At 41.3% G+C, this 18,475-nt stretch overlaps 2 protein-coding genes across 2 annotated transcripts in view; both read right to left on the bottom strand.

Moving 5' to 3' along the window:
• Positions 1-6,110: 6,110 nt before the first annotated feature.
• On the bottom strand, positions 6,111-13,942 carry LOC118409728 (coatomer subunit epsilon-like). The gene is made up of 11 exons (XM_035811003.1): positions 13,759-13,942; positions 12,918-12,980; positions 12,079-12,179; positions 11,229-11,331; positions 10,765-10,814; positions 10,375-10,428; positions 9,961-10,042; positions 9,033-9,188; positions 7,569-7,637; positions 7,069-7,143; positions 6,111-6,722 (listed from the first exon to the last, which is right to left on the bottom strand). Exons 1-11 carry the CDS (start codon positions 13,855-13,857, stop codon positions 6,678-6,680), a joined length of 897 nt encoding a protein of 298 aa, XP_035666896.1. The 5' UTR covers positions 13,858-13,942; the 3' UTR covers positions 6,111-6,677.
• Positions 13,943-15,659: 1,717 nt separating this feature from the next.
• Positions 15,660-18,475, bottom strand: part of LOC118409697 (chondroitin sulfate synthase 1-like) — an 11,341-nt gene continuing 8,525 nt past the window's right edge. The window contains exons 9-10 of the mRNA XM_035810934.1: positions 17,939-18,213; positions 15,660-17,053 (exon numbers count right to left, since the gene is read on the bottom strand). Coding sequence (XP_035666827.1) covers positions 16,413-17,053; positions 17,939-18,213 — 916 coding nt within the window. The 3' untranslated portion in view covers positions 15,660-16,412. The remainder of the gene's footprint in view (positions 17,054-17,938; positions 18,214-18,475) is intronic.

Here is an 18,475-nt window from a genome sequence, read left to right as displayed (position 1 = left end):
GCGCGTGTCGTTATATTACGGCCCCGCTTTTTTATTTCAACATACATCACATTGTGACGGTATACTCAAGATCTTAGCTTATTTTCGCGTCGCCCTCAACAGAGTACTTTACAGAAGTGAATAACAGATACAATACATACAGACAAACAAAGCACAAGCTCAAGAATAACAAATTACGTAACATATACCTTATAACAATAAGCATAAAATGTAATGTGATATTGATATACAGGTGAATAGTGAGCAGATACTACAAGGCTGGTAGGGTGGGAGTTTTGCTACTAAAATCTTTTGGTTTCTTTTATGAATAGTTAGACGTACTGTAAGAGTTTTGTGTTGGTTGAATTGGAAAGTAATGGGGAGCCTCCATTGAGTGAACTCAGACATTATCAGGGAGATCGTTGAAATTTGTGACAAATATTCAAGTCTGCATGAGTTGCATATATATTGTATATTGGCCTTTTTTGGTTGAGGTAGATTTTGAGAAGAAGTTAACCTTTTACTTTGACCCACCTGTACAGGACTTTGTTATCTAACAGAAAAAAGGAGGTCTTAAGCCATAAACTTTACCTCCTAAGACAAAATAATATCAATACGTCATCACTCATGTGAACTTGAAAATACGCACAAATGTGAACAAAGCCGACAATAATTCTAAACGGATCTATACCTCTTGCTTTAGATTCTGACTCAGCAATCGAAAAACCATCCTGCAATTCTTATGGATACGAATGGATACAGTGAGTGAAAGCGCTTAGCCACGGGTTTCAAAGGTGCGTGATTTTAAAGTCACGTTACTGAGCCTAATGTCGAAAACCTTTGACGCCATAATGACGACGTCACATGGCTTTCAATCACTTCACTTCAGCAGGTAAAAGCCTTGCTAAACCTTCATCAAAGAAAAATACTCTTGAGGACATTAAACGTTGGTACAGGAGCCTCTTCACATATCAGTGCTGTGACCTTACAGAGTTCAGATTCGCAGTGGACAAGGCCGACCACCCTCTGCAAGCATACACGTGTTTGAACAATCTTTACCGAATAGCTACCACGTAACTTCTTTTACCACGCTATCTCTGCTGGAACAGACTACTCTCCAAGCAGAGATCGATTAGGCTTCGGCTGTTTCTTGACGTATTTTTAGTCGTTTTTATCGGGCTTTTTTTTTACTGTTTCTTGATAATATTATTTAAAAAAAAAGGTACAGAAATAGAAAGCCCGATAAAAACGCAAGATACAGCCGGAGCCTAATCTCTGATTGGAGAGTAAGAACTGACCATTTCGCTATGGCAGTATAGTGCTTTAGAGACGCTTCGATATTCTAGATCGTTTGGAATGTAGTGAGAATTTCTATAATGTACTACGAATACCCAGGAATGTACAAGAATTTTCATTATGACGGCATCCCGCTTCATTCCACCTCTCGTTTGAAGAGGTATTAGATTCATCTGGAATTTTCACCCCAATGTGGCAAGAATTTTTCAAATTCTTGATTCCGGCTGGTTCTGATTGATTCCTGCTGATTCAGTTTCAGTGTGAAGGCCTTATAAATAATGTCGTCGTACTCAGGCCTAAATAAGGGAGGCCTCCACCAAACTTCAGTCAAGCTAGACGGACGTTTCCTTCCGTGGAGTAGCATATCCAATCATACAAGGAAATACGTGGGTCTGTTCTTGCGTCAATGACCAATGTATCATTGTAATCAGAGTTATTTTTTGATGTTTTCGCTGATGGGTATCCGTGAGAATCGTTCGTCAAAGATAGACATTTTAGAGTTTCCTTTAATCGTTTAATTAATCCATTCATCCAAGGAAATACGCTGGTCACCTATGGCATCATCGACCATGGCAACATTCAAACAAACGGTTTTCTTTTTTCATGTCGCAGTGAGACATTTATAGAGCCCGCTGTGAGAAGAAGATTATACAACACACCGCTTTGACCAGGTTATATAAAGCTAGATCTTGGGATAATAACTAAGAACGTTTTATGAAAGAAAGAATCTTTCTTGGGGGACATACTAACAATAGTATGACCATTTTTAGGTTATAATCAAGCAGGAATAAAGTATGACTGCTATCGAGAAACTAATCAGTGCACGGCTTTATATAGCGCGCCCCATCGTCGTTTATCTACTGCTATTTCTCCAAGCTATTGTATTCATTAATATCATGATTCAGCTGCGCATGTAGGTGTAACTTGCAGTCATCATTCGGCAAAATCTGGGGACTTTAATGTTGGCAAAATGATCTCCCGGTGCGTGGGTCAATTCCTCGTGCGTCAATGACTGATAAATAATTCCAATGAGAGGCGTTTAGGCTGTTTCATGGCGCACTAAGACATGGATAGATCCTTCCGTAGGAAGCAGCTCATATAAGTTTCCATTTGGTCCGGATTCTCAGGGCTTAATACTAGCTGCCAGGGTAACCAAGAATGGTTTGAATTAATCTACTCGAAAAGAGCTACGATGAGAATCCAACTCGTTTTGTTTCAGGGCATCAGTCAAAAGTCATTACGGATTACCAAATAGGTCGTATCTACGGAGGCGGTTGAAAAACGATTTGACATGACCCACTTATGGTTATTGTACAAAGCTGATATTGTACATGTAAATTTGCATGGTTTTAGAGTATGAGTCAAAAGTCAATATGGACAGCCAGAGATAACTGCGTATGTACTCTTCTTCAGCGTCACTAGTATGAACTTCCCTTACCAATTCAATACAAGTACATTTCACTAGAAATATAGGATCGTTTGCATACGTTGAAAATAGTTTGAACATGTAAGGATCTCTGTTTTTCTGCAGTCGTAGAACTTTCCTGACCACTTTGATTTCATAATTTTTTTATTCGCACGCCGGCATCGGTTTACCAGATGTCATCCATATCATCAAATCAACATCGCCTAAGGTACGAAGACGTCGCCATCTCCTAGCAGGGTTCCTTACATGTGAGATATTAGGCACGTATTACTCTCTATCGTGGGATTTATTCTTAAAAGAACTTAGTAAAGCGTACGACTGGAAGAACGAACAGTCAAATTATCCATTGTCTCCCTACAGGATCAAAGACACATGTCCATAGTCTGCAGCTGGCTTTTGTCAGTCCCTGAAATGTGCTCCCATCACCTTTGTGTCTTACGAAACCGTTGTTCCTACCTCGTCAACGCTGCCGTTCAAAACCACGTCAAACTTTAGTTACAGGTGTCTATGTTACTGTAAGTGAAGAAAAAAATTTACAGGTAAAGCCATACTACTGGAAGAACGCGCAAGTTATCCATTGTCTCTAAGACGTTACACTTTTTAGAGGATAAAAGACACGTGTCCATAGTCTGGCTACCAGCCCATGCGTCCCTGTAACGTGCGCCCACCACCTTTGTGCCTTATGAAACCGTTGTTCCTCCCGCGTCAGCGCTGCCATTCTGAAAGCCCACGCGCGTCAGTCACCAAGGAAACGATGTCTTCTGAGAGGGTCCGCTGACTCTTGAGAACCACTCTCCTATTTAAGAAGCAGAATAAAGCAGAAAGAAAGCCTTTCAGATTTGAGAGTGACGGACGTACTTCTAAAGCGCAGCGAAACCTTTTAAAAAGATTGCGTTTTTCATCTATACGAAATAATGAGTTCTACAGCTTTCGCAGATGTTGCATTGGTTTTCCTTTCTAAACCGGATTATTGTATTTGAAGGACCTGGCCTAGTCCACCTCGTTACTATCCACAATGATTACAATGCATTGTAAAGAAGACTGAACTCTGAAGAAAAATAAGAACCGAACACAATGGGAACACGTATCTTTTGTTCCCTGTCGTAAGGAAGTTAACAAATAAGTTGCAGGTGAAATCGTTAGCGGTCGTGTCAATTGCAAGAGGCATTTTTTTCTACGAATGCTTTGAGAGTGAAAGTGACAAGAATGTTTTCTCCGACCAGTTTAGCTCACTCAAGTGTTACTCTTCTACTGGTAGGGACGGAGACAGGCGCTATGTACAATATGTACAGTTTCATTTTACGGAGAAATTGCCCTAGCTCTTTTTTAAGAACAAATGACTCCGTCTTAACCTCTCGCCCTAAAGATTGCAGCCCTTTCCTGCAGTGAACGACACAGCCTGGATTCGAACCCCAAACCTCTTGGTCCAGAGGCAGGGTCGCCAACCACAAGGAAGCTTCGTGGATACTATCTGAACGTCTTACCGTTTCTAAAATCATATCCAGTTGCCTGAGTTACTGCTTTTTGACGTAGAGATTCAGGCTAGAAACAGTCAAGTACCAAAAATTTTCCCAGAACTATCGTAGTGTGAAATATGTTATCACCAAGCACAGTAGGGGCATCTTTTCTGGATAGTTTTAAAGAACGCTTGCATACAGATTTGCAAAAGCTAGGTGTGACATGTCGTTCAGCGTGCCTGCGAAGCTGGCGTGTTACGCCATGGGGCGGTTATACCGGCTATATAGACACAGATACAGATTCAGGCTGCCATTCCCTGACCTACATGTAGCGCCAGATCGGTCAACTTGCCACAGGTGGCCATTATGGATGGAAAGGGTGATGTTGGATTACCCCTACTAATGGCCATGTGGGACCTATAACCTCACCAAGGCAACAGACTCCATAACAGGAACCTCTGCACCGGATTTTTGCGTGTAGAGATGTGATATCAGATGTTTCTGGCTCGCACCCGAAGTTTGCATTGTAACAGAAACTCGCCTGTTACCTAGATAGTAATGGACGTAAAGTCGTTCCGGAGAGCCTTTCTTCAGGTGGGTGGTAGAAGCTACTGGTAACTGACCCACATAAAGGACTGATATTCCTTTTCCTGTCTGTCGAACATTAAATAAGTAGACATTTCCTGCTCTCTATGAGCCCCTGATTCTTAAGTCCGAGTTTGATGTCAAAAACAAGGACATTCTTAATCTGCCCTTGGTGCTGCACAACATCCACACATCGTAACAGCGCTGGACAGTACTATACACTAACAATACGCATCGGAAAAGCACCTTCCTTGGTGATGTACACTATCCACACATATCAGGACAGCACCGGCCATCCTTGGTGCTGAGCACTATTCAATCAATTCGGAACAGCACTGTCCTTGGTGCTGAACACACATCGGACCACCACCACCACAGCAGTTATCCACACACATCAGTACCACACTGTCCTTGGTGCTGAACACCATCCACACCCATCGGAAAGGCACTTTCATTGGTGCTGTGCTCCATCTACACACATCGCACCAGCACTACCCTCGGTGCTGTACTCCATCCACACACATCAGAACAGCACCATCCTTGGCGATCGTCCCAATCATATCGGAATAGCTCTTCCCTTAATGCTGTACACTTAAGAACAGCACTGTCCTTGGTGCTGAACATTGCTTCCATATAACCAAACTAGCTGAAGATTGTAAAGGTGAGCCACTTAAGAGATTTTTGCACATAAATACCTAGAATAGTAGCTCATTCTGTTATACTGAGCTCCGCCTTGGTACAAGCAGGAAAGTCTGGGCACATAATAACTGTTCACAGTGATTTTATCATCACTTTATTAATGCATGTTCCATTAGTTCATTGTTTTGTTTTTTCTTCACCCAATTCCATGTGGTATCATCTTGCTATACTTTTACCATTAACATTCTTAAGTTACTTTGCACCTTGGTTTCATATTTTGTTGTTTTATTATATCATGTAGTATTTATGTGTGCCTACGGGGCATGTTGAAAGCCACCCCAGTGGTGATATTGCTGTTTCTGGGTACATAAATAAGTGAAATCTGCATTGACAAGTGAAGGTGTGTAGCAACAGGAAGCACTTCAAAGCCATACACATTAATGCACAAGGTTTAACAATGTAAGCTGAACTGTATATAAGCTAGCCTTATAAGTCAATCATGCGAGCTATTTGTAGATTAGAATCCCGGACTAGCTTTTATACTATACTTCTGAAAACTGATACAGTTTCAAAGAATGTCAGCTCTGCAACACAGATGTCACATGTAGTTTCCAAGTAACTGAGTGTATCATTGACTTACCTTATTTTGCATAATAGGCATAGTTTAACCTTATTTTAAGGACAACGTTGGAAATATATACAATGAAAATCGGTCCAATACCCATTGGTTGAGTATAAATCTTTGATTTATTCGATGTAATACATAGTACAGTAACATTACATGTAGCTTTGTTCCAGTCTATGCTGTATTGTCATTCATAATCAGAGCAGTTTTGGTAAATCAAAAGGTCTTGATGAAATGGTACTTTTAACATCACTCATCCTTGATTTTGGAATGTTACAATTTTTATCCACATACTTTTTGCCAAACAGATACAGAATTGTAATATCATGTCAGTGAGGAGATGAAGATATGTAAAACATTTTTTTCAGTAAAGACACCAAATCAGTTTAAACTGAGAACATGAAAACTCCTGTATAGATTTGTGAATCTTAATTACATATTACAACAAAAAAGTCAAAATCTGGGTTGACTGTTCTATAACTTCTGATACCTAAAACAAGATGGACTGAAGAGGGTATCCCAAAGGACTGAGCCAAATTGCACCAAGCATTCTTAGTGTGAATGACTAGTGCACAGTCCAATGAGACATTCGCTAAAGTGTGTGCCCATTGGATATATAAATGCTTTGAAGTTAGATTTATTTCTACACGACGTTTCTCTAGTCGGAGCCTTATGCTGGTGCATACTGCTTCATCAGTCGCTCGAACTCATTTTCCTGCAAGTGGAGACAAAACACTGTCATCAGTGAATGTCTATATACATGTAGTATACCTGTAGTGAATGAAATCAAAACTCTGAAATATGTCAATGTTCACAAACAGACATCAATATGTCAATGTTCACAAACAGACATCAATTTGCTAGGTGTCCTAAGACTGTCACAGTTAAGAATTACTAGAGATGTACTTGCATAGCATTAGAGGTCCAAGAGATGTACACAATTCAGATATCCGAGTGCTCAAAACTTGGTCTTGATGACGTGGTCTTAGAATACACATATGGCCTTTCTTTTTGTTCAGAAGTATACATTTAAGAGTACTGTGTGTGTAGCGAAACCTTACCTTAGCTGTGAACTCCTTCACAAAGGGGTGATTCTGGTGAGATGTCTTCAGCTGGGACAGGTATCTGTTACTGATCTGGTGGTAGTAAAAAAAACAAGACAATTCAATACAGTTCTCCTTTTATACTGACAAAACAACATCAAGTTACAAAATGTGCAACAGAATATAATAGGAGAAATAAAAATATGCCAGCTGTCTATCACTTTAAGATACAGTACAAATCAATCAAAAATCAATACCTTGAAATCATCTTAATTTTTAATCATATCTAAAAAGCTAACAATCCAAGTTTTATATACTCATCTAAGAAACTGACTTTTTCGTAAAACTTTTACTAAAAGACACTTTTTAAACAGTATTATGAACCAACAATACTGTTTCTATATCTTGATTAAACAGTAGTGTCATCTGTATTATCTGATGTACAGTTGATAGCACAGTTTTAATACTATGATACAGTTGTAGTTTAAGAGGTTATAGGGCCTTGTTCTGTACCATACCTCTGGGGCCTTGCCTAGATGCTGTGACAGGACGATCATGTTGATGAGAGTCTCCGGATTATTACTGTCCTGTAAGAACAAACAAATAAGGCAATGATTATACTAGCATCAACCACAAACTTAAACCAGGGACCCAAACTGAAACACCATAAAAGGTACAAAAATTGGAAGTTGTACTGCAATATCGAGGCTACACACCAGGGGGTGGGAGGACAAAATCAATCGTTGACCATTGTTTTTCCAACCTCTATCCACGTACCAAATATCATTAAAATCCATGAAGAAGTTCATGACACTGCACTGTTATGCTGGCCAGAAATTGGCAAACACACATATACACCAAAAACAATACTCTCCATATTTTATGGAGTTAAAATCAAATCAAAGGAAACAATATTATTATAAGAACCATGCAGAGTCTTTACATTTAAGAAAACACAGTACGAGGGGCGTTCAAGAAGTAATCCACCTGACCCATTTCCCAAAGGAGGAGATTAATGAAACTTGGTGCAGTTATTAGTCTTTCTCTTCATAGGAATCACCCAGAGTTATGCATTTCTACCATCGTTTGATGCAGCTCTGTACACCGTTTTTGTAGGACGCCCCAGGTTGGTCCTGCAACAGATGCCTCATCAATGGCAGAAGAGGGACGACCAGGTCTGGGAGCTGTTTCCACAGACTTCCGGCCATGTTTGAATTCACAATGCCAGCGTTTTACAAGGTCATATGATGGGGAATCATCACCATAAGTTTCTTTTATTTCATCAAAAGTCTCATTTGGTATGCGTCCTTTCAAATACAAAAACCAGATCACTGCGCGACACTCAACTGGCTCCATTTCACACCTGGTCCATTTCACACCTGACTCAGTTCAAACACCTTTAAATCAAAAACCAAAATTAGTTCAGAGCTGTTTTTTGCAACATAACCCATAGAGATATGAATCATTACATATGCAAAATTTCATCTAGATCAGACAACTGGAAGTGGGTCAGGTGGATTACTTCTTGAACGCCCCTCGTATTCCCCCACATCCACCCACCTTATCCATGGCCTCCTGCAGAATGCCCTCAGCATCCTCATACTAACCCTCGAGTGTGTGAAGTCCACCCACCTTATCCATGGCCTCCTACAGAATGCCCTCAGCATCCTCATACTAACCCTCGAGTGTGTGAAGTCCACCCACCTTATCCATGGCCTCCTGCAGAATGCCCTCAGCATCCTCATACTAACCCTCGAGTGTGTGACACCCACCCACCTTATCCATGGCCTCCTGCAGAATGCCCTCAGCATCCTCATACTAACCCTCGAGTGTGTGAAGTCCACCCACCTTATCCATGGCCTCCTGCAGAATGCCCTCAGTATCCTCGTACTAACCCTCGATTGTGTGACACCCACCTTATCCATGGCCTCCTGCAGAATGCCCTCAGCATCCTCATACTAACCCTCGAGTGTGTGACCCACCTTATCCATGGCCTCCTGCAGAATGCCCTCAGCGTCCTCGTACTTGCCCTGGTGGATGCAGCAGGCCGCCTGCCCGTTCAGCAGCAGCGGGGACGCGCTGTTCTTGTCAATCATCTCCTGGAAGATGTAGAAGGCATCCTGGAGCTTCTCGCCTCCCTGCAGGGTCGAGGGGAGGAGGGTGAGTGGTTGTCATTTTTACTGACTTTCTACAGTCAAACTTGGTCCAAAACAGAGGCAGTTAGTGTTCTGTACATGGAGATAGAACTGTAAAATGCCAGTGGACATTGGACACTCCACCAAACAGAATCCTAAGTGGTGAAATGGACCATTGTTTTGAGTATCACCCTTTCACAGATAATTAGCTCCAGGTTCAGGTCTCCACCTTGGACCATACCTGTCCGTAGTGTACCAGTGGATTTTCTGTACCGATACCCATCCCTAATGAAGACTGCTCTCTACACTTCCTAAGTCATCCTCAAGTGGGATCGTGTGGCATAATGGCAGGATATTTGGCCCAGAAGCCAGAGGTCATGGGATTCAATCCGCTGATATGCTACTGATATTGTACCCAGACATTACTCCACAAGTAAATACTGGCAAAGTACCTGTACATTTATTTATTCATTGGTTTGGCTGTTCGGCATGCACAGCCAGGGTTGCCCAACTAGCCTGTGACTATTACAAAAGGCTAGCCCTGCTGACAGACAAGGACAGTTACAACTGGAAGTTGACATGGACAGGACAAAAAAATAGTAACAATATTCTTGGTACATTCAGTGTCACTGACCAAGGATAGTGGATACTACCTGAAACGTATGACCGTTTGCAAATCATATCCAGTTGCTTGAGTAACTGCTTTTTGGCATAAAAATGTGATGACCCGTTGCACTTAAAGTAAAAATGCACCAGCTAGAACAGGTCTACTCACCACGCCCATGTTAAACCAGGCCAGAGCCATCTGGGTCAGGGTTGCATCATCATCTTTCTCCTGCATCAGCTTCAGCTCCTTCCTATGGAGACAAGTATTAGAATAATTTTATCAGGATGCTACTTCACTGAATAAAGAGACCTCTTTTTCGGTTGGTAGAAATACAGCAAGGGTTGTGAAAAAAGTATCCAGTTTCATCAATTTTTTGAAAGAAGACAAAATCGAGGCTACGTACATGTACTTGTATCTCATGTGCTATGTAAAAATAATCAGTCAATGTTGCTTCTTCAAAATCTTGGAAGCATTTTACCTTCCCTGTAAAGATATATCCTGCTAGTCAAGGAAATTTGCTGCCATATGTCTTATTAGGTACTACAAGGGTCTAAAGAAATGAATGATCAGAATATTACATACTTGGCCAGGTCCACTCTGTCCATCTTCAGGTAAATTTGCACCGTCAGTGCTGAGCTGAAATAGAAGTGCAGATATAGGAGAAATGTAAGGTAGAAGACTTAGCTATCTTCTGTGTTTGTACCATCAGATGAAGTGATCTTATGCTAATCTTTGAATGTTGGCGTACTTTGAATTTCATTTTTGTAACATCAACATCACAAAACATGACATCACAAATTGCGTTTCAACCATATGACAACATCATCATCATTATCATATAACAGTACTACACTATTGTTTTACAAAATACTCCTTTCCCCCTCTATTGCAAAGTAAAATCGGAAGTCTTTGAAATTGAAAACTTTTGGTGTTGTAATGTTTTACGTAAAAGAAGAAGTACGGGCATGTTACCATTCTAGGGAGTCGGACTGGTGTAGGCATCTCAGTGCTGCATCATAGTTCTGTGTTAAGAGATAACAGAAAATGTCAGAATAAGCGATGTACAAAAAATGCATATTCTACAAGATTAAAGATATAACAACGAAAATTGACAACATGGGCTGTGTTAAAGCTGGAGACAGTCCTGGTCTCTTTGTGTATATACACACACACACAAAGCCCTTGAATTCTCAATACTAGGCTCTGGCAGATACAAGGCACGCAAGGCACTATGTCAACCTACTCAGCTTTCTGAAAGCAGACCTAAAGTACAGCGGACAAGCTGTTCCCACAACAGCAAAGAAACTCCAAGAGTTAAGGAAGCTTGCAGGATGCAAAGCACAGTGGAGGAAGATATAGAAAGACTGACTGCAGCTACAGGACTTTTCAAAGACCGGAGATGCAGTACACAGTGAATGATAATGATGATAACTCACATCTTCATGCAGGTAGATGGAGGCAGCCATCAGGAGGAAAGTGTTGTTCCCCACATCCAGGCTGGAGCTCATCTGTCCCTCCAGGTCCTTCAGCACAGCATCCCTGGGGAGGTGCAGTACTGGTTAGAATCCACAGGGGGTGCTCATGAGCAGTGTCAGTGTGAATACAGTACATCTACAGTACCTCATTGAATAAATCTAATCATAAGCTGGGCCACACACTAAAACAATTTGATTCACATGTATGAAATACACCCAGGATCTGCAAGGGTTTATCAACTGATGTGGTGTACTTTACTTATACACACATGTTCGAATAATCGATCTTACACATTTGCCACTTGTTGAAAGACAATTCTTTTGCATGTCATATTGTAAGAAAAACAGGATGTTAGCTACAGTATTTCCCTTTCTCACTCTCACTTGTACATGTACCAAAGTACTGTAAATTAACTTACAGCTTACAGTTATGTACTATATGTGCTACAAAACTGTCTTCAGCAAAGACACCAAAATAGGGGTAAAATAGGGGTAGGGAATCTCCCGAGCAGCCCTCGTAACCCCTGCTTCGCCTATTGGGTCATATAGTCCTCACTCATAGTGAGCAATTGGGCTGGTCTCAATCATGATGTTTCTGACCTAGGGCGAAGAGTTGCTGTTACAGTTCCAATCATGTAACCCGTAACCTTGAGTGGCCTTCAGGCCTTGTTACGTGGTGACCATTGAGGGAAAAAAACAAAAAACAACAACAACACCACCATCTCTCTATCAGGGCTGAGTCCAAATATTACAAACATTCAATTAGAAATTGTATAAGTAGAGAAGAGAAAATGTCTTTACAAGTGTTTACCTTTTCTGGTCGCTGGCGAGGTAGTTTGCATACAGGCGTACTGCCTGCAGTTCAGAGGCCGAGACTCCGGACACCTCGTCCAGAACAACACCGTACTTCTTCTGTGGGTTTCAAATATCAACACTAGTCAATACGGTTTCATAGTTTGTTTCTTTTGCTTGCTACATGTACTGGAGTAGTTTCACTTGACCAGTATGCTGCCATAAGGTGTAACACAAGTCATCAGTTTTGTATAGTTAAGCAGATACAAGCTGTGTTAGATTGGACTAATAGGTTTGATCCACCCACACCAGGATGGAGCGCTCAAGTCTGATAAGTCTGATGCATTCCATATTACACACACTAGGTGTGTCTCTCCTCAAACAAGGAATGTGTGAAAACAATCTCCCTGGCATAAGAGAGCCTGGCTCATGTTCAACTTAAGAAGTAATCAGTTTAAGAATCCAGACTAAAGGGACCACCTGTCCACATAGACCAGATTTTATCAGTCTTCTACACTCAAGTTATCAACTTATAATTAGCGCCACCACTTAACCCTTAAACTGCCAGAGTTTCAGCCCTATAAAATGCTATTAGTGCCAGGGTTGGCCGCTGACCCCAGAAAAGAGACAACCGAACATGACCGAAGTCCCTAACTTCCGGGGTTCGTGCGCTACACGCGCGCAGAGCTGCTACTTCGGGGGAATACGCTATCCCGGGTATAACCGGGCATGGCACAAAGGGCATGTACTAGTATATGTGTGCCAGATATGTCCCGTTTTTGCAATTAACGTGGGCTTCTTCCACAATTTTTACTGTACAAAAGCAGTAAACAATGAACAAAGAGACTGTCATATTACCTGTGCAATGTAAGCCCGGTACATGTAGACATCCCTCTCCGTCTTCACATCTGGTGAGGAAGTCTGTGAACATAATGGAAAGACATAGATAGAAAGAGAATCTTGTTAGTATTGTTACAACATCATGTATTGCTCAGCAGATACTTTCTTTCTTTCGTTTTTGAGGCTACCAACTTCAATTTGCTGAAGACTTTTGTAGCCTATATCGGGAAGTCGTGTTAAGTGCCTTTCCCAAGGGCACAAGACCGGTGACACGTCGGGGTTTGAACTCAGGACCTTCTGGACCTGAGTCAAACGTGCTGCCGATTGCGCCACGCAGTCCCACAATACTAAGTAGTCATAGCAACTTTTGGAGGGTGTGTATTACTTGTACAAGTTGTAACCTCATATCAGCCCCCCAAGAGTGGTCGTGGGTACTAATCAAATCTCTCTTTTTTTCAAGGCAACGTTACACCAAAATGCTTCATCTCAAGACAAGCAATAGATGGTTGCTACTATGTGTTAAGATTTTATTATAACACATAACCACCCACATAACGTTAGTACATAGACTAGACTAGTCTCAGTGTCACACCTAGGCCTTCAGTGACCGCGGCTGGCTAAGTCTACCCATCAGAAGAAACATGTTCATTGTTCAAGTGCGTGAGTACAGTCTAATACGTGAGGAAGTTGTCATAAAAGACAAGCAAGTACCAAATTCACATCGACACGTCACCAGTGCTTCCATCATCACTAGATTTTCTGGGGAGGGGGGCAGGTCTGTTTTCCTCGCACGTTACGTCAGAGCTGGGTCACTAATCTAGCTAAAAGTCACATTGAAGGAAGCCCTACACCACCTCACCTTCAGTTTTTGAGCCTCGTTGATACATTGTTGGTAATTTCCCAGATAAAAGGCGTTTTTGATGTCAAAAAGTTCGTCCACGTCGCCTTGGGCCGCCATCTTGCTGCAGTAGTACCGACGCTGGGCTGTGATTGGACGATGTTGCAAGTCAGGATTCGTATGGAAATGTCATTGGTTGATACAAACAGCATTCGGGGGGAATGTGCGTTAGAGGGACCTCTGGCGGAAAGATTGAGAAGTACAGTTTTCTTTTCGTTCCGCAGAGTCAGAGGAAGAGCAAGGTCTGCATATGATCTCCTTCAATGGGGTTACGTTTTGGTAGGGGGTCACTGCATGGAACCGCTCCTCATCAACCGGGCCTTGAACTCTTCGATCAGCTGACTGTGATGGTTGGTTTGTGGGGGTTGTCCAGGGCTTAATAGTTCAGTACGGGATGTGATAACGTTTCACCACCACCTCACCTAGTCCCATCCTCATCTGGAGTGGAGGGTCAGGGACCTCTAGCACTTATAAGATCATATAACGTTTAGTTTTCATAAAACAAGGAACATAAAACAAGGTTTTTAAACTTCATCAACATCCTAGACGTATATGCACATATTTGGCCCAAAAATATTTGGCCCATGCTGTAGGTCTAAGGCCACAGCAAGTAAATTTCATGGATGACATCCGCGCGCGCATTAATTTTCGCCTGATTTCAGAAGAAAAAACAAGAATTTTTTTCTTCTGCAGGAATCTTCAACATGATAATAAAGTACTAAAATGAGCAAATATATTGTGTTGTAGCCAAATAATTGTATTTGTAGAAGTGACACTTGCGAGGTACCCAGGGCTGTAGTTGTAGAAATGAAACTTATTGGATAGTTGTAAAAGGGACACCAATATGGAAGCCATGAGTGTGGTTACCAACTTTGTTGGTGATGCCAGTCTACCACACTAGTGTCACTTTTACCACACCAGTACATGTCTTAAATACAGGAATGAATTCCGTGTTGGCTCTGATACCTGATGTCCTTTTAATTCTTTTTACAACAGTCATCACAACTTTATGTGCCTATCTTTTAAAATTTAGCCATCTTGTTTTTTTTTACCCATCTTGTTTTTTTTTCCGCCCTATCGCACTATTTTTGCAGTCTGCAGAGGATGTCATCCATAAAATTTACTTGCTGTGGCCTAAGGTATTAAAGGCTGTAGATTTGGCGGCAAGTACAAATTCTTCTCCATACAATCATGCTCCTCTCCACTTGTCATGGTCCCTGTGGTTACTAAGTTGGTCATGCGAAGACTCTAGTTTGAGCATGAGCATTTTAATATGACGTCTATGGTTACCAGTGTCCCAGCAGTGTAATGGGACTAACGCTAGTTCACCTTTATCCGTAGGGTGACCTTTATGCATTGCTTTAAAAACAGCACATTGAGGAGTATTAATAATAAGTCTGTGGACTGTGGTTTCAAATTTGCAATATTTTCAAAATGTTTCCATTTGAAACCACCGTCCGTAGACTTCATATCCCTAAATACGTTTTTTTCTTACAAACAACGAATATAGGTTACCCTCTGATAAAGGTGAACCAGCATTAACTATATACTTAGTCTAGTAAAAGCTAGGAAAATCATGAAAAATTGAATTAGACTGTTTTCCAGGCCCTGCAAACACCAGGCACTGTGTGTGTGTTGCCTGATGACAGCATTCCATGGTAGGAACCTCCTGATGTACGTTGTAGACCAAAAATTATCTCCCCATGGCCATGACATTAGTGCAAAACAAACAAAAAATAAGATCGTTCTAGAGTTATTCAAAATCTTTTTATTTCCATGATTGCAATTGGCACTGTTACTTTACTCTCCAAGCAGAGGTTAGGCTCCGGCTGTTGTTTTTTTAATTTTTTTTTTGTCGTTTTTATCGGTCTTTCTATTTTGTATTTAATCTTGCTGTGTCAAGTTTGGCTGGTGTACTTCAAGTAAAATTATGACAAAATAGAAAGCCTGATAAAAACGACTAAAAAAAGCGTTAGAAAAAACAGCCGTAGCCTAACCTCTGCTTGGAGAGTAGTGTTACTTCAAGAATTGGCTAATGTTAACAATTGCCATATATGTGTAGTTATATCGCCTATAGTATATATCACTCACTATATCAAAGATTAATATTGCATATGGAAGCAATAGCTTAAAGTAAATGAAAGATTGTTGGTTTGACTTTAAAGTTTCACCAACTTCATTATATCTTCATGCATGTATGTTAAAGCAGTTAAACTATTAGATATAATGATTGTAAGAAACACTGCACATCGGTGTAAATACATCAGAAAACTTACTAAATACACATTTTTGCCCATAAGGTCACAGTCTAAACTCTTGATTGCGTTGGAGAAAAATGTATCCATAACCTACTCATATAGTCAGCAGGAGGGAATTGTTCATATGTTATGTACAAGTAATTGCCCTCAAAAGTGTATTTACAGTTTGTTGTCTTAAAAAAAAAGTTTTATAGAATTGTACCTTCAATATCTTTTACATGCGTGTTTCAAAATCAGGTTAGATAAATTACGAAAATAGTTCTTTATTTAAACATACAATAGATAAAACAGTCTGACCATATCCTTTGTGTAAACACATTGAGATTTAGATATTCACAAAAAGATGATGATCTAAGACTATAATGTTTTTAAGTGCAAGTTCTCCGCTGCAAATAGTTCAAGTTTGGCACTGTGTGGCCTGAAGTTATGTATATCAACTTCATCAACATCCTGGACGTATATGCACATATTTGGCCCATACTGTAGATTTGGCGGCAAGTACAAATCCTTCCCTATATATGCTCCTCTCCACTTGTCATGGTCCCCCTGGTTACCGTAACCATGGTTACTAGCCGCTGTACCATGGTTACCTACATTCCGTCCCCATCTCCTTGGCAAGGGGAGGTAAACCTGACTTCCCTTTACTGCATACTTCCGGCAAGATATAAAAAGATCTCGTGAAAACTGTGCGTCTGCATTGGCGAGAAAAACTATCGAATCGTACTTCTCCTTTACAAGTTCCAGCCCTCTTCGGTGGCCCTGACAGAGCGAAAATGGTTCGTTCAGAACCAGGGACCTGATCTGTCCCGTGGGGAATTGTCTTTGGTAGAAGTCTACCACAGCTATGGCGTCGAGCGCGTTCCCATCATGCTTGTCACCGTTCCCAGGATCCTCTGCTGCTGCTCCTCCTGTGCAGATGACGATGATGAGGCTCTCCATGTGAGGCGGGCGGGAGCTGAGCACCACCTCCTCATACAGCTGCAGAAACTGCTGCAGGCCTGAAGGATGGGGAAGAAAAGACCATGCATGATGTACAAACTGATTTATGTACCAACTTACATGTAAGTATCTTCAGTGGAAGCCTTTCAATTGCACACCCCATTTGCGAGCATAAGTCATGCAATTATCTGGCTGGTGCAACACAGCAAAGTTATCCAGCTGCACCGCACCAACATGGGATTTGGGATTCCGTGAAATTAACAGAAGTGTGCGATAATCCGTTGTGCAATTAACTGGCTTCTACTATTCTAGTAATATCACCTGAAAAAAAAGGTGGTCATGCCTTTAAGTACCTGAAAGTTATCAAACCCAAATTGAGGTTCAAAATTTATTCTTTACTAGAACAATTGTAGTATGGAACTCATTTTCACAAAATCTTAAAGTAGCATGGCCTTACCAAGCCTAAAACAGTGCGAACAGTTATTTATTTATTTATTGGCAAATGTGACAAAGTACATTACACAGACTCTCAGGCAGCGTTGCTGATATTGGAGAATCTTCAAGTAGGGACATACAAATACACAGGAATGGTAATATAACATCACTAAGCCAACAGTTATACTTATAGATGTGCAAAGATTAGGTGCAACCAAGGAGGTTGAAAGTCCTTGGTGCAACAGGTCATTCAATGGACCCTTCCAGCCGAACACCATATCGAACAAATAGAATCCCCTGTTCTATTTCGAATGCTTGGTCAAAAACAGCCCTAGTGGGACAGGAATGGCCAAGAGGAAAATGCTATGCCTTTTTTGTTTTACTACACAGGCTGAATATAGTTCTTTTGGGAATTGTAGGCGCTACATAGCAGTACTTTGTTCCTGGGCAGGATACACATGTAAAGCAATGTACGTAGAAGAGACAGCATAATAGGTACAGATACAGACCTGGGTCTCTCTCTCGCACCGGCAGGATGACATACACATGTGGCGACTTCGGCAAGTGCTGCAAGTGACCTCTGACCTCCGCGGGAAGTATCGGACGTATTACTCTGTTGCGTACAGTGACCTGGTTGCCATGGTGATCATGGAAGGCGAGGTCGATGAGGTATTCGGTTCCAAAGTCGGGATGGAGGCGGCGGTACCCGCCAATCAGATGGCTGACCTTTGACCCCTCAGGAAGTTGTGCTGTGGCAGTGGCAATGGCTGACTCCAGAACCTGTGAAGACAACAGAAAATTTAAAAAAAACATGAAAATTGGCTTAAAGTTATTTTCTCGATGCTAGGTACTAGATCTCAGTCAGGTAGCCACTATAGACAGGGCTCTTTAAATGCCTCGGTCAATGTGAAAAATCATCTAAGAGACCATAAAAATTGGTCACATATACAGCTGGTCTTTATGTAGACGTGTTCACTTGTACAGTTTTGACTGTTATCAGTTTGTTTTCCTAGTCAAGATTCAGTAGACACCATCAAAATTGGTGA

This window comes from Branchiostoma floridae, chromosome 2 (genome assembly GCF_000003815.2).
Source record: "Branchiostoma floridae strain S238N-H82 chromosome 2, Bfl_VNyyK, whole genome shotgun sequence".
Taxonomy (NCBI): Eukaryota; Metazoa; Chordata; class Leptocardii; order Amphioxiformes; family Branchiostomatidae; genus Branchiostoma; species Branchiostoma floridae.
Note: the sequence above shows the minus strand (reverse complement) of the source record. Positions and strands in the feature narration are given on the sequence as shown.